Below are 20,370 nucleotides of genomic sequence, written 5' to 3'. Positions count from 1 at the left end.
AGCTGTATACATGTATGTAGCATGGAATACATGCATGTGCACCCCAGGGAGAGGATTCTTATACATTTACACAGAATAAAGTGAAGACTGTTGGGATGCCTACACATACTGGACACTGCAGAGACATGGGGATCCCTGCTACTGCTCAACTATTGACCTTCACAGCCACATGGCCTGAACTTGGGTTGTCAATGATTCAGGGCGGGAAGCAGCCGGAAAGACAACTTGTTTGCTCCTTTTGCTTCAGAAATCATCCACTTCGTCCCAGGAAGGGTCTGGTAGACCCTGAGCCCTGAAAACTCAGTCCATCTTGGAGACCACTCCTTTAGGACTAAAGTTGGAGAGCCTGGGAAGAGAATACGCCAGGCCCCCTAAATCAGATAGCATGGCCCTACTTTCCCCAAGAATATGCGTCTGAAGAGCAGAGTGCTGTTAAACACTATCAGAGAACCGTTCATGCCAGTGACGGATGTTAGTGTAAGCACCCTTTAAAAGTTCATATATCCTTTGAATAAGCTAAGATGTTGGGGGCCAGGCCAATTTGACTCCTGGACTGACACATCCTTCTCTGTTGCCTAGCTGCCTGGGTCACAGGACTCAGTCCCACAGCCCTTCTTTAGCATCTGACTGGACTGTCATGGCTGCTGTCCTGTTGTGAACACTCCTTTGATGCCTTAGGGAAGCTGCTCATTGCTAAGCAGAACCGTGATTCCAGAGGCAACATCCGAGACATGACTATCTCAACAGCTTGCACCAGACTTTTGCCAGCCATCACGAGCCTTGGTAAGCTCTAGTAACTATTTTCACCCAGGACACAAGGGGTGGAGGGTGTGTGGGAGGGTATTCCCTCTAGTGGCCTAGCAGAAGGACAGTAATTGGCGCTGACATCCTTGCCACAACCAATTCCTGACTATATATACTCGAGCTGCTTGGCTCACTTTTTCAGTAAGTTGGGTGAGTCTTTTGTCCAATGAACTCTTCTCTCAAGTGGTCGTACACTTTTTATTATTATTTTTACAAGGTAGACTGGTAATATGAAGAAATGACAGAGGCGTCCGCAGAGCAGTGACAGCCGCAAGGGAGACTCTGAAGAGTTCCAGAGCAAGTTCTGGGGCAAGAGCAACAAACAGCATACACAGGCGGTGGGGCAAGACGCAGCAGAAATCGGAAGACCTCACCAGAAGGTGAAGAGCCTCGATGAAGAAGGCTATGATGAGGCGGAGAAGAGAAATGGGGTATCAGTCCCTGGAAGAGTTCCAGGGAGCTGCCAAGCCTTAAGGGGTAACGGTCTTACTCTAGGCTTGAAAGTTCCACCAATAATCAATTGCCAGCACCCAGCACCCATGCAGAGCTACAGCGCTGGCAGACACTGCCCATTGCTGCTGATGGAAGCTAAGGATTCCAGTAACTGCCCAGCGTTGTGGCAGCTGGTCTTTAAAGCCCAGAGTAATCTAAGCCTCCAACTTCAGTAGCTCCAGCCATAAGCTGGCTTCTGGAGCCTGGAGCAGTAGGTCCTTGGCTCTCAGGGAACAGAGGTGTGAGGCTCTGGATCTGCCAGTCATCCCATAAACTTCGGGCATGTAAGGGCTGGGATTACTAGCACTAGGGAATCGTCTCCTTGCCTGATCATGTGTATCTGGGTAAAGCAGAATGACCCAGCCAGCTGATTAGTAATATAGAGGTCAGAGCTGTACCAAGTGCTGGGCTAATTAACATCTATGAAGAGCTTTGAGGAGCACAGACCAAAGGCCTCCCTTAGAAATATGCAACATATTATTACTGGACACCCCTATTTTGCATGGCTTTACAATTAACCACCTTTATGCTGACTACACCTGCTCCTACCACCTCAGCTAAGCACCACCTCCTTAAGCTGTCAAGCATTTAATTAACATTGGTTCTGCGTGCCAGAATTGAAATCATGCATGGAAGCCTTCAAATGGCCAGGAGTCCTCCAATTCTCTAGATTCTCTAGTTCCCTTCCCCTCCCCAAGGTAACAGGAAAACAAAAGAAAGCCACCATCCTGGTCTCAACCATGGGAAGTGGCACCTGCCTCTCATGTGCATTTAACAAGGGCGGATTTCTTAACTATGCAGAGTAACTTTACATGACAGCAGCCTTCACCGTGATTGTTTCAGAGAGCCATTAACTCAGTTCTCTGTACGCTGCAGAGGGTCCCCATCCCACTCTGGAAGCCAAATTGACAGGAATTGGAAACCAGTGGTGACCAGGCTGAACAGCGGAGCCAGAGAATGCATAAAATGGGTGGTTTAGGGGAAGTGTCACGGCGGATTGGTTTCCCGGTTCTTGCTTATAATTTGTGATAGGCAGACCTGTTTCTTGGGTGGTGAGTAGCCAGGAAGCACTATAATGAATGGACTTCAAATAAGACATACTCTCCAATATGCACCTTAGTTACTGCCCTCTCCACGGAGACAGAAATACCTGAGAGAATTCACTTAAGGGAGGAAAGATGTATTTTGACGCATGGTTTCATGCTTTTATGGTCATTGGGCCCCAAACAAAATGTCATGGTGGCGGGTGGTGGTGGCACACACTTTAAATCCCAGCACCCCGGAGGCAGAGCCAGGCGGATCTCTGTGAGTTCGATGCCAGCCTGGTTTACAGTGCGAGATCCAGCACAGGCACCAAAACTACACAGGGAAACCCTGTCTTGGGGGGCAAAAAAGAATATCATGGTGGAAGAAGAATGTAGCTGAGGAGAACTGTTCTTCACCCCCTTGGGAAGCAGCAATTGAAACTGGGTTGTTGTGTACCATTTCCATCCTGTGGGGAAGATCCCTAATGTTCTGAGGGAGGCTCCTTAAGACTCAGGAAGTAGAGGCTGGAGAGATGGCTCCACAGCTAAGAGCACTTGCTGTTCTTGCAGAGGACTGGGATCTGGTTCCTAGCACCCACACGACAGCTTATGACCATCTGTAATTCCAGGTCCAGGAAATCTGGCACTCTCTACTGGCCTCTAGGCACCAGACATATATATGATGCACATACATACATGCAGGCAAAAACACACACATCAAAAAAAAAAAAAAAAAAAAAAAAAAGTCAGGAAGTAAACAACTCCAGAGCTTCCGGAAGTACCTGATACCAGATACACTAGGATCCTCTCTCCTCGAGCTGGCGTAAGCAGTGAGGACTGCCGAGAGAGACAACCTCAGACAAGCCCAGCCGTCTGGAAAAGACTATGACCAGCTGAGCTACGCATTTCGGCCGTTGAGATGCCTGCAAGTTGTGTGAACAGCTCTAGGTTTCCAGTTTCCATGAGTTGTCTCTGGGGTGGGCTTTGGTGATTTTGCAGCTGTCTTTGGGTCATGCGGGGATCTCGGTGATCTTCACGGGTCACAGAGACAGGAGGAGCCATAGGAGGCAGTTCAGCTTGACACGACTCAGGAGCCGAGTCTGAATCCGAGTTGTTTAATTTGGGCATATTTAAACACAGCACAGTTTGGTGAAAACTTTTCTTGTGACGATGAACTCAATCCCACATACACAAGAAAGCACATCTAAACCTCTTTGAGAAAGCAAGCAAGCTAAATACAGAGCAGACACAACAATGATGGAACTCTTTGTAAGGTTCACGTGACACCTTCTGTAGATGGGCTCTATAGATTGACTATATGTGGTACCTTCCACAAAGATGAGTTCCATGGATGGACTAAGAAAAACCAGTTTACAAGAAGGGTCTGGAGGAGGGTCTGGTGCCAGGAAGTCTTTGGCCATGCAGATTGCGCAAACATCATCAGGCTAGAAAACATGTCCACTCCAGCCTTCTGGGTGTAAAACAGGTTTTGCATTCCTTCCCTGGAAGGAACAGCCCTTTGTGTTTAACATTCCAGGTCCCCCTGGTTGCGTGTCTGTGAGCACAAAGGCCTGCATGTCCCCTCCAGGGTCATTCCTGCTCAGTCATTTGCCTACAGTAACACCAGTAAAACTCACTGGTTCACCATGCTGGACTATCACGGGAACCTCATTCTGTCCTGTGCTTGGTTCTCTATCTGGGATGAGTAGATGTTTTCTTCACAACGTGTTACGCAACAGGGATACAGGAAGGAGTCGAGATGAGATGAACCCAAAGGACATGTCTCCAGTGACCTGCTCCCTGGCACTAGGCCCCACCTCCTCCATTTCGCCTTCTCTCAATAATGCCATCATATTATGACTTCACTGAGGGACTAATCCACTGACTCGGTCAGAGCCCTCAGGTCTCTGGAAATGCCCTTACACCTCCCCAGAGGTGTGCTTTATTAATATCCTAGGCATTTCCTAAGCCAGTCATATTGACAATCAAAATTTACATCATGGCTGAGGAAACAGCTCAGTGGGTTTCTGTAGAAGTGTGATGGCCTGAGTTCAGATCCCCAGCATCCATATAAAAAGCTGTAACATCAGTGGTTCTAAACCTTCCTAAATGCTGCGACCCTTTATTACAGTTCCTTGTGTTGTGGTGACCCCCCAACCATAAAATTATTTTCTTTGCTACTTCATAACTGTAATTTTGCTACTGTTATGAATCGTAATGTACATACTTGATATGCAGGATGGTCTTAGGTGACCCCTGCGGAAAGATCATTTGGTCCCACCCCCATCCCACCCCCACCCCTGCAATGGGTCATGACCCACGGGTTGAGAAACACTGCCATTCCTAGCGGCACAGATTGTAACTTGGGCCAGGGTTTGGGAAGAGACAGGCGGATCTCTGGAGCTCACTGGCCAATTGGTGCTGTTTCTATCACAAAGTATAGGAAATGTTAACAGGGACCCGGCCCCAGCCCCTGCCCTGGAGGATGTTCCCTGTGATTTAAGAACAGCACTGTCCTTACAGCCACTGGGAGATGTGATCTGTACCAGCTTGAGCGGTCCAGTCGATTTCTTCATTCAGCAGTCTAGTTGTTATTTTCAATATTGAAGTAAGCAATGAAAACTTGGACTGTTATTCTAAGGCTGTGCCTTTCCTGTCTGCTCCATTTGCTCTACCTGGGAGCTGTGGTGTTTGGTGCTTATATATTTAAAATTTTATATTATTTGGTGAATCAGCTCTTACAGCAACTGGCCCTTTTACACCATGTCTTTCATGACCATTTTTGACTTGAAGTCTGTCTGTCCCAACATGGTATGACCACTCTCATCCTCTTTGACTTGAAGTCTGTCTGTCCTAACATGGTATGACCACTCTCATCCTCTTTGACTTGAAGTCTGTCTGTCCTAACATGGTATGACCACTCTCATCCTCTTTGACTTGAAGTCTGTCTGTCCTAACATGGTATGACCACTCTCATCCTCTTTGGCATGAAGTCTGTCTGTCCTAACATGGTATGACCACTGTCATCCTCTTTGGCTTATTTGCATTGACCATTCCCCTTCTTTCATTCTCAGCCACTGTGTGTACACAGATCTTAAGTCTTCTATACTGGGATCTGTTCTTTATCATTCTGCCGATTTGTGTTTTAGTTGAGCTTACCATTTACACATTTGTATATTTTGCCCACTAGCAAATTCATATTTACTTCATGCATTTCTCTTTTAAATTCTATTAGAAAAAGAGTAGAAGCCACATGTGATGATGGGCCATACCAGAAATTTGCACATTTTAGAGTTTGAGGCAAGAGGATTGCCATGAGTTCAAGGCCAGCCTGGGCTACAAAGTGATCTCCAGACTGACCTGGGCTTCAGCCTATCCATCTCAAAAGAAAAGAAATTAAAAATCAAACATGAGGGTGGAGAGATGGCTTGCAAGTTAAAAGTACCGCTGCTTTCCCAGAGGACCTAGGTTCTATTCCCAGCACCCGTATGGTGGCTCACAACCACCTGTAACTCCAGTTCCAGGGAAAGCAATGCCCTTATCTGACCATTGTGGGCATCGGGAATTCATGTGGTGCACATACAGAGATATATGTACGGGCAAAACACACACACACACACACACACACACACACACACACACACACACACAATTTTTTTAAAAGATTTATTTATTACATATACAGTGTTCTGCCTGCATGTGTCCTTGCAGACCAGAAGAGGGCACCAGATCTCATTACAGATGGTTGTGAGCCACCTTGTAGTTGCTGGGAATGGAACTCAGGACCTCTGGAAGAGCAGTCAGTGCTCTTAACCACTGAGCCATCTCTCCAGCCCATAGATTTTTTTTTTTTTAATTAAAAAGACCAAGCCATGCTGGGAGGTGGTGGCACATGTCTTTAATCTCAGTACTCAGGAGGCAGAGGCAGGTGGATCTCTGAATTCCAGGCCAGCCTTGTCTACAGAGCCAGTTCCAGGCCACCCAGGGAAATGCAGAGAAAGCTTATCTTGAAAGACCAAACCAACCAACCAAACAAACAAACAAACAAACAACCAAACAAACAAAACAAGCTACAAAGTTCCTCAGCATTTTTATTTTTAATCTGAAGAATGTCCTATCATCTACCCTATTTTTATTTTTAAGTTTTATGTGTATACATGTATGCCTGTGTATATGTGTGCAGGTACCTGCAGAGGTCAGAAGAGGATATGGAATCCCCTAGACCTGGAGTTATAGACAATTGCGAGCCACCGAGCTATCCAGTTCTCTGGAAAAGCAACCAGTGCTCTTAACCAATGAGCCATCTCTCCAGCTCCCACATCCCTTACTTTTGAAGAACAGCTTTGCCAGCTATAGAACTCTTGATCGGCAAGTTTTGCTTTTTTTTTTTTTCCCAGAACTTGAAATGTGCCAACCTACTGCCTTCTGTTCTATATGTTTCTCATGAGATGCCAAGCCTATGGAGGTTCCTAGAAAGGGACAAATCACTTCTCTCTTGGTGATTTATTTATTTGCTTTTGTTATTTGGGTTTATGTGTATTGGTGTGGATCTCTGAGTTTATGCTATACAGAGTTCCTTGAGCTTTGGGCCTTTGGAATATATAGATTCATGTCTTTCATCAAATAATGACCATTTGAAATTTATCCTAGATATACAAAGGTAGTCCTGTCATTGATAAATGAAGAGATAAACAAAATGGGATATATGTACACATAGACTATACTCAGCCATATAAAGTAATGGGATTCTGACACATGCTACCATATGGTTGGAACTTAAAAACATTATACTATAAAATAAGCCAGGCCGGGCGGTGGTGGCCCACGCCTTTAATCCCAGCACTCAGGGAGGCAGAGCCAGGCCGATCTCTGTGAGTTCAAGGCCAGCCTGGGCCACCAGGTGAGTTCCAGGAAAGGTGCAAAGCTACACAGAGAAACCTTGTCTCAAAAAAACAAAAAACAAAACAAAACAAAAAAGCCAGACACAAAAGGATAAATACTGTGTGAATCTACTAACATAGGTAAATTCAGAATCACTACTAGCACTGTTGGTAATCCTTGTAATTGCAGAGTTTCTGTTTGCAATGATGACAATGTTTTAGGAACAGATGATAACTATGTTTATGCAACATTGTAAACTGACACTAGTTAATTGTACTCTTAAAATGATAAGCTTCAGCTGGGTGTGATAGTGCATGCCTTTAGTCTCAGCACCTGAGAGGCAGAAGCAGATGAGTCTCTTAGTTCAAGGCCAGCCTGGTCTACATAGTGAGTTCCAGGATACGATAATGGCATTTTTATCAGGTAACATTATTCTCATACTTACAAGAATGTGGTGATGAAATTAGGTACAGAGTCATGATACTGACAATTTATCTTCAAATGGTTCAGATAAAACATAATAATTTCTTAGAATGTGAGTATTTGAGCCAGGCAGTGGTGGTACATGTCTTTAATCCCAGCATTCAGGAGGCATGAAGCAGGTGGATCTCTGTGAGTTCGAGGCCAGCCTTGTCTACAGAGTGAGATCCAGGACAGCCAGGGCTATTATACAGAGAAACCCTGTCTCAAGAAACAAAATGAAACAAGGGAGGTGGGGAGACAGAGAAGGGAGAGAGAGAGAGAGAGAGAGAGAGAGAGAGAGAGAGAGAGAGAGAGAGAGAGAGAATGTAAAGAATGTGGATATTTCATGATCAACCTCTTCTTTACAGCATAAATCAGGAAGTCCCAAACAGTGCACTAAGACAGGAAAAAGGATTGGGCAATATAGCTTAGTGGATAAAACGTCACCTTGCACAAGCCTGACTCTATGAGTTCAATCCCCAGAACTCCAAAAGCCAGATGCAGGGACTTGGTCTGTAACCCCACACTCCTGCAGTAAGACAGGAGGGAGGGAAAGGAAGTCACCCAGAAGTTCACAGGCAAGCTAGCCTCGATAAAAGAGAGACAGTGACAGATTCCTCACAGGCGTCCTCTGACCTCCACATACGCACCCTGGCATGCCACGCTGTGGTTCATACATATCCATCATACACCCACACCAACATGGTGGGGGAGGGACTACCAAAAATGTTTGAAAGGATAAGAAAAAGAAATTGAAAGGCATAAATATTGAATAGGAAAGCATATTTATTCTCAGATGATGATTGCACATGCAGGAAATCAAAAGGTCTATTACAGCTAATCAGTAAATTTAGCAGTTGATACAAGATCCATTCATGGAGCCAGAGTGTAACTCAGTGGTGGAGCACTTGCCAAGCATACATGAGGCCCTGGGTTCCTACTCTGCTGTAGCAAATCAATCAATCAATCAATCAATCAATAATAAAATAGCTTATATTTCTATAGAACAATAATCTACTGTAAATATATTTTAAATATAGTTTAGAATAACATGAAAGAAATCTAATTGAAATGAATTCAGATTTGCAAAATTCCATAGATTTAAAAAATATAAAACATTTATTTAAAAATATCAAAATACAAATACAAACTACATTGATGGATTTGGAGACTATGCTGTTAAGTTCCATGTTATAGGTTCCATGATATTTCAACAAAAAGTCTCAGCATTTTTTTGCTATAACTTGGCAATCTAGTTTTTTTATGAGCTAGGTGTGGTCCTATATACCTTTGATCCAAGGTGGGTGAGAGTGAGGTGGGAAAATAGTGAGTTCAAGGCCAGCTTTGGCAACATAGTGAGACCTCTATCTCAAAGCAATAACATGCCTTGTTTGTTTGCTTTTCTAATGGCAGCGCTGGTGATTGGATCTGGGACCCTGAACACGCTAAACACACTGCTAAGCTATATCCCCAAACCCACATTACTTTTAGGACAGATTCAGAACATCTACCCTATAGCCATCCATCCATGGAAACAGTGTCTTCCCAGTAGGTAGCCTCAGAATGGTACATTTGTCACAATCAGTGCCTACGCCGACCTGTAATTATCACCCAGAGTTCATAGTTTGTATCAAGCTCTCCTTTTTTGGTGGTGGCGGACAGTGGTTTTCTCTGAGACGGTGTGTCAGTATGCTGTCCTGGCACTGGCAATGTAGACAGGCTGGCCTCAGACTCACAGAGATCTCCCTCCTCTGCTTCAAGAGTGCCAGAATTAAAGATATGCACCACCAAGCCTGGCAGGTTCTAATCTTGCTATTATATACTCTGAGTTTGAACAAACGCACACTGGCATGGAACCACCACTATGCCATACTTAATAGTGTCATTAAAACTATTCACTGTCCTAAAAGTCCTCTGTGTTCTGTCAATCCCATGCCCACCCTCACACACCATTTCCCCAAGCCCCACAGACCTTTCTACTGTCCCAATAGTTCTGTCTTTTTCAGAATGTCATATAGTTGGAATGAGACAATATGCAAAGTATGCAACATTTGTTAATTGGCTTCTTCACTTAACATCACTTAAAGTTCCCTTATATATTTCTACAACTTGATTGTTCTGTTTTTGTTTTTGATTTTGATTTTTTTTAGTTGATGACTGTTCCACTCTCTGGGTGCATCACAGATTATTGATTCATTCAAGGTTCTGGGTTGAGTTTTGGCAGTTATGAAAATCTGCTCTAAAGCACCGTGTGCAGATTGTTATGTGGACACACATCTCAGTTCATGTGGGTAACTGCCAGAGAACTGCTGGGTTGGGTGGTCAAAGCATGCTTGGTTTTAGCAGAAACTCCTAACCATCTTTGAAAGGAAGTGAGGTCTTCTTTGTGTGTATTCAGCCTACATGATAGCTGGGTCAGAGAAGGTACAGATGACAAGAACAGGGCACTAAAGGGGAAGGGTTTGCAAGGTGGAACCTCAAGATTAGATTTCATCCTAACTAGCAAACACCAATGTATCTCAGATCGGATAGTTGGGTCAGATGCATGCTTGAAAATCTGAAAATAGAAATTACTGTTCTGTGTGACACCTATCATGGCCAGCAACATCAAGGTCATGTTTCTACAGTCTCACAGATAAAACCACTGCAGCAAAAATGTCACCGAGTGCTGGGATTAAAGGAGTATACCACCACTGCCCAGCTAAGAAAAAAATTTTTTTTTTTTTTGGTTTTTCAAGACGGTTTCTCTGTGTAGCTTTGCGCCTTTCCTGGAACTCACTCTGTAGACCAGGCTGGCCTTGAACTCACAGAGATCTGCCTGCCTCTGCCTCCCTAGTGCTGGGATTACAGGCGTGCGCCACCACCGCCCGGCTAGAAATTCTTATAGTATGCGCTCACTATTTTTGTATTGTGAGAGGTGAAAAGGGTATGAGGAGCTGGAAACTAGTCTCAGGTAAACTCCCGGATCACCTTGTTTGTTTGTGTGTGTGTGTGTGTGAGCCAGGGGAACCTATCCAAAGGTAGCTGTTTGGAAGTCTCCCAAGAATGGAGGCAATTGTCATCCAACCCTGAGATTCAGCTCCCACAGTTTGGTCCCTTGCACTTTGCAGGTCAAACAGACCAATGGTCACTTGGCTAAAATGAGTAACCAAGGTGAAAGCTGACCACCTTAGGGTCATAACCAGTTCTTCGTGGTGCTGGTGAGCACTGACAGATACAGCCAGAAACCCATCCTTTTCAGTCTGTCCACCATGCTCTGGGCAAGTTTACTTCTACATCTTTGACCTCTTAACTCTGTAATGTACTTGTAGTCTACCTTTTAAGAACCAATTTTTGGGAAAAAGAGTTCCCAGCACCAGATCAGCACCATCAGGATAGGATAATTTTATTTATTTATTTATTTATTTATTTATTTATTTATTTATTTATTTATTCATTTTATATGCAGCATGTTTGACCGCAGGTCAGAAGAGGGCACCCGATGCCATTACAGATGGTTGTGAGCCACCATGCGGTTGCTGGGAATTGAACTCAGGACCTCCAGAAGAGCAGTCAGTGCTCTTAACCTCTGAGCCATCTCTCCAGCCCCCATGGATAGGATAATTTTAAATCAGATGCTATCTGTGTTCAGCTGGGACATCCTGTGCCCATTGTCCTGCTTCTCTGTGATGCCATTACTCAGTAAATCCCCTTCAGTGAATGGTCTGTCTCTCCCTTCCTTCTTCCTGTGTAAAGCAGTATTTTTTCTGCCTAGTCCAGCCAGGTAGGAGACATGCCTGAATACTGTGCCTTGCCTTTGTCCCTCCAGACCAGGGTCCTCCTTCCTACTTAGAGGTGCTTGCTACAGAACATGAAGTCCTTCGGGAGGGGTCATGTCATCATCACCAGGCCCCACTGCCACAGTAGGAGTGTGCCTACAGCCATCTTCTTCTTTCCCCTACATTCCATGCTGAAGTCAGCTCCTCCCAGGCCTTTCTACATCTCTCTTCCCCTTCCCCTTCTTAGTGGGATCTCCAACTGTTCCAAGAGCCTTGACCTTTCTAGAACCAATGTCAAGAAGGCTAGTGAGTCAGCTCCATTCCCTCAGTTACTCAAGACCCGCCCAAATGGGTGACAGGAAGACATTTCTGGCTCTGAGTCCATGCAGCCCTGTCTTGACTAGTGTTCAGCATGTCAAGGGGATGTGGGCTGGTGGAAGCTAGGGAAACCAGACATAATGTCTTTCCTACTACCACCCCATCTTCTGGGGACACAGAACCTTAGACGCATGTGCCTCCACACCTGTAAGTGGAGGAGCAGCATCTGCCACAGCAAACACCATGGGATCATTTTATTCTGAAGCACTGATGCCCTGCCACTGATGGACCAAGCTCTCAGAAGGCGGTGACAATGACCTCCTCGAGTTCTCTCTTCTGGACCTGACACTGTCCCTTCCCAGTCGGTCTCACCAAGCAACCAACCTTTGCCACCTTCAGATGTCACAAAGCATTCTAGTCACATGTAGCAGCAACTGCACTAGCTTGCTCCTTTAGCACATCCAGAGCACACAGGTCAGGGTGGGGGTGGGGTCAGGGTGGGGGTGGGGTGGAATTAGCAAGCTGATGCCACTTAAAGAGCAACACCATTTTCTAAAAGCCCCTGATCATATTGTTCTCCATTTAGAGAAGACAGTCTATTCCAACTGACTTCAGTGGTTTAATTTATATTACTATAGCCCATAATATGCATACATAATACATAATCACACCTAATATTCTGTCTCTCTACCTAGGAGTATGACAGTCAATTTGTCCTTAAAACCAGTATTTATGGGGAAATGCTTGTTAAAAGTAACAGTATACACACACACACACACACACACACACACACACACACACATACATATGTTCTGCAGTATACATATATATATATATACACATACATAATTGCAACTGTCAACTAAAAAAGAAAATACATGCAACTGAAAAATAAAGTACCTACTATGTGTGAATGTTTCCTTACCCCAAATTCAGGTGTTAACAGGCTTAATCCCCAATACAGTGTTGGGGCCCAGGAAAGTTTAAATCAGGGAGGACCCACCCTCACGGATGGACTAATTACGATATAAACAAGCTCCTGGGAGTGGGCTCTCCCTCTGCTACTCTTCCCTCCTGGAAACCCCCTCTGCAGCATGCAGCCCCAGGGCACCCTCCCAGAGGCAGAGGGATGGAGCCTTCCTTCCCTTGACCCTGTGCTTCCCAGCATCCAAAACTAAGAGACTAAATTCCAGTTCCCGGGGTTACTCAGCCACAGGCCTGTGTTAAGGTCCTGGGGAGACTGAATATGCCCCTCAGGGAAGCTCTGGCAAGGGCCAGGTATTCATTTCTAGGGCACCTAATAACTAAAACATACCAGTTAAATTCCCAAGTTAGAACTTAAACATTTTTTAAAGGCATCCATTTGGTCTTTGAGAACTAAATGATGACACATGAATGATCCTAGTTGTTTTTTTTTTAAAGTCTGATGGGGCTGGAGAGGTGGCTCAGTAGTTAGAGCACTTGCTCTTGTAGAGGACTTTGGTTCTATTCTCAGCACCCACATAGTGGCTCACAACCATCCAAACTCTAGGTCCATGGTATCTAACCCCCTTCTGACTTCCTCAGGCACCAGGAACACACATGGTGCACATACGTTCATATAAATATACATAAATACATGGGCAAACACTCATACACAGACGCAAATCTAAAATAATAATAAAAAAGCATTGCCTAGGTTTTATGCAATGATTATTTCAACACAAAAATCTAACTTAAAAAAAAGATGAGGGGTAGGGGATTTAGCTCAGTGGTAGAGCACTTGCCTAGCAAGCGCAAGGCCCTGGGTTCAGTCCTCAGCCCTGGCAAAAAAAAAAAAAAAAAAGAGATTGGAGTAAGTTTCAAATAGTTATGCCCTGATCATAAATGGTCTTTATTTAAGAATGCATATGCTTATGATTCAAAGTCAAATATTTTAAACTAAAACTAATAAAAATCAACATGAAAATGTTTTATTTAAAATAGTTACAAGGGGCAAGAAGACAGACAGCAAGTCTTTAAAGATCAAAAGTAAGCTTACAAGCTCAAAAATAAAATTAAAATCTCATATCACCATTATGTTTAATAACAAATATTTGACCAACAGATTATAATTGTATAATAAATTAAAAAAGGCTTTCTAATTTTTCTTCTTTACCCAAAACTCATGAGCTGACGAATTAACAATAAGGAGTTAATAATCTTCATTAAAAAAAGGCACATTCAGGCAAAATAGTTCAGGTGATTGTAAAATGCAGTGTTAAAACTCTGTACATAATCAACAGACTGCAAATTAATTACTCCGGAAAAAATACAGGAGAGTTTCTGAAAATGCAAGCGAACGTGAGGATACCGCCTCCTTGTCAACGTCGCTCTGTCAGGAAAGCCAGCAGGAAGGTCCAGCAACAGGCCATCTCAGGACTCCGAGAAGGGGCTCCGCCCCACAGCCTGGTGTCCTCTGCTGCTGTCAGAGACTTGACCTCCTCTCTGGCCTGGGCACACACTTTGTGATGGCCGCTTTCCACAGCACTGGGGCGAGCAGGAGGCTGAGTGTGGTCACACTCAGGATAAGGAGGTACACCTGTAACACATGGGCACAGTCACAAGAGGTCCGGGAGGTCAAGCGTGCAGCCCGCACGTCTCCCTGAGCGTCAGGAGGTACACACTATCACCCAGAGCTCACCCATCTTTAAAGAAAGACAAGTAGTGGCGTGGGTGAGCAGACATCTGCAGTGGGAAGAACTGGGATTTGGCCACTGATGGAAAGCTGTGGTGGGTTCTGATCAATTCCAGGGTAGCAGCCTGGTTTCTCTCCTGGCCTGAAGTGACCCCTCCAGGGCCCCGCACATGTCCAAGGGACTCAAACCGGATCTATGCTTTTCCCATGATGCAGCTGTGCATCGGGTCCAGAGACCCTCATTCTCTCGTTAGAAAGGCCTCTACTTCATGGTGCTTTGACTGTGTCCCTCACACTGCCGCCTCCTCCCTCTCCTCCCACAGAGAGACCACCACTGAACTGTGGATGCTCTGCGGGCTTCCCTGGGCTTCCCTGGGAGCATCTATTGTAGGTTCAAGAGAACAGCCCGCCTTTCACTTCTCAGCCTGCTAATTATAATTACTGTAAAAGACAACAGCGTCACTTCTTGGCCTTTTGGCTAAGATCAAACATAAAAGACAAGGCAGGATTAACTAGCTCTTTTCACCTAAGAAATTTAACACCTTCAATGAGAAGGAAGCAGCTAGGTCCAGCTTCCATGACTCCCATCATAGCTTCCTCTAGGCCAGCTCAGTGCCCACTGAGAGCATGCTGCTGTCCCCGAGGCCTGGTGTGCCTGGACTCCCAAGTCAGGTACAGTGGGAGTTGGGGAGTGTTCACTCTTTCCCAGAGATGCTTGCACTGAAGCATTCAATGTGCTCCACAGGGCTGTCACGCCTGTCGAATTATAGACTCTCACCTCTCTCGAGATGATGCCCGCTCTCCGTGCTCGACTCCCCAGAACAAAGGAGAACTCGCTGACCTGTGCCAGCCCTGCTGATACAATCCACTTGATGTACTGGCTGCTCCTTGGCAGGATGAGAGACAAGACCAGCACTGCCAATACAAACTGTGAGAACAGTTTATCACATCACTATCCATGACCAAAGGCCAGACAAAGTTACTCTCATAATACAGAATCGAGATGGAAAAAAAAAAAAAAAGCTTCTAGTCCAAATCAAGCAGAGAAGCACATGCAACAGCCTGTCAAATAGCCAGAAGGCACCAAATAAACAGAAACCATCTGAAATCCATATAGGACAGGAAGGCAAAGGAAGAGGTTCAGATTCATTGACAGAAAATGAGCCTTCCCCCAGCAAATCAAATCAACAGCATTAAATATGAAGTGCTCAAGACAGAGGTTCATTCCATACATGAGATGGTCTCTGGTGAGCAGCCTGGAACTGGCAGGCGGCTCAGCACCAGTAACTCGCCAGATATTGCTAAATAGGCAATCACACTGTGGCTCGGCCACCAGTGCAGGTCACACAGTAATTGTGGCCCTGAGGATGGACATTTGGAAGTGCCCACCGGTTTTCCTGTATGCTGAAACACAACTCCATCAGGAAGGAGGCACTGGCAGTTCCTCAGACTTACCCACAACAAGCCTGCAGACCTAGAAAGATGCTCCCCAACCTGGCTTCTGCTAATCCCCTGCACCCCAATTCTGAAACGTCATCCTAACATCCAAACCACTGGTCCAGACCTGCCTCCTTGGATCTGCCAAGGTGTAGATCAGGAGTGTCTCCACACAGTGGCATTTGGAAACACAAGTGTCATCGGGGTTCTGCGGGACTTATGCAGTAGCTGCCTGGAAACAAGGGCCAATGGGAAGTGCTGTGCTGTGTAATAGAGCAGTGTGGACTTCACCAGCTCTGAGACAGCCTCATACCTTCATGACGACCACAGACAGGGTGAGGAATACCAGCACAGTCAACTCATAGATCACAAAGGTGGGGAACACATGAAGCCCTGTGGGAGACAGAGAGACAAGACACCTCAGAACAGGCTCCAGCTATCTCTCCACTACAGATCTACAACTCTAGCATACTAATTAAACTTGCTCTTACAGAAGAACTAAACTAAAACCCAAGTCCTGTTGAGTGCTTTGGCAAAGCCCTCTCCCTCTCCCAGGGAAAGAGAGAGGTACAGCCGTCCTCCTCCATGAGGCCACACCTGCAGAGAATGCAGCGAAGTCTCCAGGAGACACAGGACCCAGCACTCCTTGCAGACTTGGGGACCCGGGCACACACAGCTTATGTCTGCATGGCAGCCCCAGGAAAGGTCGGGAAATGTTCCACATCTACACACGGTCTTTGCCACTTCTCACCACGGGGCATGCCTTGCCCTAGGCCCTTCTCATTGTCCTTTGTTCCTCCCGAAAAGACAGGTGGCTAGGAGGAGGAAGCAGCTCTGCCCACTCAAAGCTTTGTCATCTTCTCAGGAAAACACCAGCACCTGGAGACTGTCTTCCCACCCTAGGTTCCTGGCCCCGAGTCAACCACTCAATAGACTCTGTGGCCTCAGCTCGTGCAGACCATGCTTCTGTTTTACTCACAAACACAAACATAAGAATGCTCCCTTTCTTTCCTAGACAGTTTCCTCTTCCTGAGATGCGGAGATGCTTCCTCAAAGTGGTTCGGACTCGGGTATGTATCCACCTGACCCTCCAGCCACTCCAGCTGTACATCCAAGGTCCTTTTGGGGTTCTCTCCCCTTTTAAAGATCTGTTCTCAGAGCTCATGCCTAGAGATCAGGCTGCTACCCTAAACTATGCCTGGACCCCCTGCCTCTTCCCACCACATTCCCAAACGTTCCTCATGTCCTGTTAGACCCACGACAGGCCCCTGGAGCCTCCTCATTTGCTAGCTGGTTTTAAGTCCTACAGGCTGTCCAGCCCTGGACACTCTAGACCTGTACCACCAACCCACACAGACCTCCTTGGTAAGGCCATAGTTAGATTTTGTTTGTTTTGTTTTGTTTTGTTTTTCGAGACAGGGTTTCTCCGTGTAGCTCTGCACCTTTCCTGGAACTCACTTGGTAGCCCAGGCTGACCTTGAACTCACAGAGATCCACCTGGCTCTGCCTCCTGAGTGCTGGGATTAAGGGCATGCGCCACCACCGCCTGTTAGTTTAGATGTTTTTGTTCAGAGCCCCTCCACATAGCTGTGTGTGGTACAGTAATACTTATCCTGTCCCACAGCAACCACAGCTGGAGGAGAGTCCCCAGACCCAGCCCACCATGGGACAGGCAGAACCCACACACTGGGGCACCTAAGCTCTCTGTCTTCCTAGATTCCTGCCTGCAGGCTACCCAGGAGACCTCTCTTTTCAATAGACAGGAGGTTGGGCTGCACTGTGCACAACTCCCAATTGGCCCACATCTCTCCCATGGAATGACCTGTGCCAGGCACTGGTCTGACCTCTCCCATGCCCAGGCTTTCCCTGGAGTCCCTCCTCCTCCCAGGAGATACCGTGCTTCCTACCCTAGTTATGACGGCTCGCCTGCAGTGATGACATTTTTCCGCCCGTGCACAAAGGGGGTTCCTGCACCTGGGCTGGAGGCGGAAAACACCTTCCAGATACCTAAGCCTACCCAGAGCCCTTCTGCTCTGTGGATGGGGTTGCTTTCTTGCCCAGGTGTGTGTGAAGGAACAGTTGGGACATAGAATCCATTTAAACCAGTGGTGAGGACACGGCAAAAGTGAGACAGAGAATCTGCATCTCCACAGCTTTGCCACAAGCATCAGTGACAGGAGGACAAAGGTGCCATCAGTCATGTAGCCGTTATTATTTGTTCTCATGTGAACACCGCATGCTCTCAGTGAACGGCGAACTATGCAGGCTCTACCATTGGCCCCAGCCGGTCTCTTGATCTCGTTGTACTTGCTTCTTCAAGTATGGACTTGAGAGAGGTAGGTGGATGAAATATGTCATGAGAAGTACATGGTCATCCTCATGGTCATTATGCTGATGGCCAGGCCGTGGGTGTAAGGTCTGCAAGATTCCCCGAAGCTAGATCCCATTAGGTGTGTAAGGACCAACTGCTAGGCCCCGCCCCTCAGACTCTTCTTAATTCCCAGGGAAGTGGGGTGTGTGTGTGTGTGTGTGTGTGTGTGTGTGTGTAATACTCAAAACTGGACCAAGCGGTTTGCATTGTTCACAGAACCAGATGAGGATGGCTGGCAGTGTGCGGCTGCAGCTTCTCTTCTCCAGAGGCACCGTCAACACCACAGGACCTGGATCCAGCTCTGCCACTGCAGCATGCTATGGGCTTAACTGGGCTCTACAAACCCCACTGCAACTTTCTTCACAGGGCCATCTGGAGTCAAGTATGCAGGAGGTAAGTACCCAAGGTGTGATGACACAGGGGTGAGCCCCATCTGATAGGTCTGGGTCTAGTATGAGGGAGTCCATGAACATTTTCTTTCTAGTAAAGAAACTGGAGGCATGAGAGAAATCTGTTGTTTGAGGGACTGGTCTGGGGTCTTTTAGTCTTAATATCCGAAGTGAGCTGTGTCCTAGGAAAACTGCATTTCTAAAACAGGGGACAAACTAAGTTGCAACACGGACTATAACCCTTGTCACCGGTCAGAACATGGGCTACAAAATCTGGTGCCACATCTCCACTGTGCTGCCCACACAACCCCGGGTCACAAAGCCTCCAGCCTCACAACAGCTCCACTCTCCCCATTAGCCTGGTGCCTTCCTTCCACACAGAAAGCCCTTCCTCGCTGTGGGCCACAAACTGCTCCTTGTTCCTCAGGCTCTTCAAGCGCAGTCTCTTCTCAGAGACGGGCGTGCTGGCAAACGCCCTGTGATTAGGGCTGTGACTGCCTGGTAGCTGTCCCTGGACTTGCTAACGGCGCCTGCAGCCACACTTCCGCCTCCCTCACCTCAAGGCTGAAGTGTCTTCTGAGTGGAGAGCATGTCGTTTACATGATTAGAACCCCGGACAAAGAGAGGGCCCACTGACTGGAGATTAGACGGATGGCTGTATGCAAGCTTCTTCAGAACTAAGCTTGAATTTCCCAAAGCAAACACACATGGAACTGTCGCCCTGATCTAAAGATCAGGGAGCAGATGTTTCTGTTCAAATAGCATGCTGGCAGAACTCCAGGTGTAAACAGACCTGCTCTGGGGCTGGAGAGATGGCTCAGCAGTTAAGATCAGTTAAGACCTGGGTTTGGTTACCAGCACCTACATTGGGTGGCTCACAACCAACTCCAGACTTGGGGGTATCTGACATCTCTGGACTCAAGAGCACCTGCACTTATGTGCAGATACCCACACAGACACATAGTCAAAAACAAAGCAAATCTTAAAACAAACAAACAAACAAACAAGAACTACTCCAAAATTTAGATTCTCACTTTTGCTCCTAGCCTTTAATCCCAGCACTCAAGAGGCAGAGGCAGGCAGGATCTCCATAAGTTCAAGGCCAGTCTGGTCTACAGATTGAGTTCCAGGACAGCCAGGGCTACATAAAGAGACTCTGTCTCAAACAAACAAACAGACAAAAATATGGATATTCAATGATTCCAGATGACAAGATATGGAGGGGAGCACACATTAGCCAGGTGACCTGGGGGAATATGAAAATGTGTCATATAAAGCTTGGAGCTCGCCTCAATGAAGGTGGACCATCAAGTGGGAACAGAAGGCCAGAGAGTCAGAACTAGCAAGCTGTCAACATGCTCAGTGGGTGTCAGAGGGTTGAAGCTGGGGTAGAGAGGAGAGGCAAGAGATGAGTTGTCGTCTGATGTCTTGTGCCCAAAAACCTACCTAGAACATTAAAGCAGCAGGTAAAATGGTCTCATTCCAGCCCTGATAGCTGCTGGGCCTCCCCACTGTGAACCTCTCCTTCAAGATGGACAGAGCTATGGACAGACAGCCTTTTGTATTTCTTTTATTTATTTGTTTGTTTGTTTATTTATTGCCGCCAGTGCCTGCCAGCAGGCCAGGCCCACCAGCCTTTTGTATTTGTATGAAAATCTCAGGACTATGTTGTGGGATGTCTTTCTGTGAGCTGTGAATATGTGTTGTGTGAATATGTGATTGGTTGATAAATAGAGCTGCATTAGCCTATGGCAGGGCAGGATGGATCCAGGCGGGA

General features: G+C 46.3%; 1 protein-coding gene across 2 annotated transcripts in view; it reads right to left on the bottom strand.

Annotated features, from left to right (window-relative positions):
* Positions 1 to 13,826: 13,826 nt before the first annotated feature.
* Positions 13,827 to 20,370, bottom strand: part of Tmco3 (transmembrane and coiled-coil domains 3) — a 41,465-nt gene continuing 34,921 nt past the window's right edge. For both annotated transcript variants that reach the window (XM_036209288.1, XM_036209290.1), the window contains exons 12-14: positions 16,147 to 16,226; positions 15,175 to 15,324; positions 13,827 to 14,300 (exon numbers count right to left, since the gene is read on the bottom strand). In XM_036209288.1, the coding sequence (XP_036065181.1) occupies positions 14,187 to 14,300; positions 15,175 to 15,324; positions 16,147 to 16,226 (344 nt within the window). In that variant the 3' untranslated portion in view covers positions 13,827 to 14,186. The remainder of the gene's footprint in view (positions 14,301 to 15,174; positions 15,325 to 16,146; positions 16,227 to 20,370) is intronic.

This window comes from Onychomys torridus, chromosome 17, assembly GCF_903995425.1.
Source record: "Onychomys torridus chromosome 17, mOncTor1.1, whole genome shotgun sequence".
Taxonomy (NCBI): Eukaryota; Metazoa; Chordata; class Mammalia; order Rodentia; family Cricetidae; genus Onychomys; species Onychomys torridus.
This window is presented reverse-complemented; position numbering and strand designations above follow the sequence as displayed.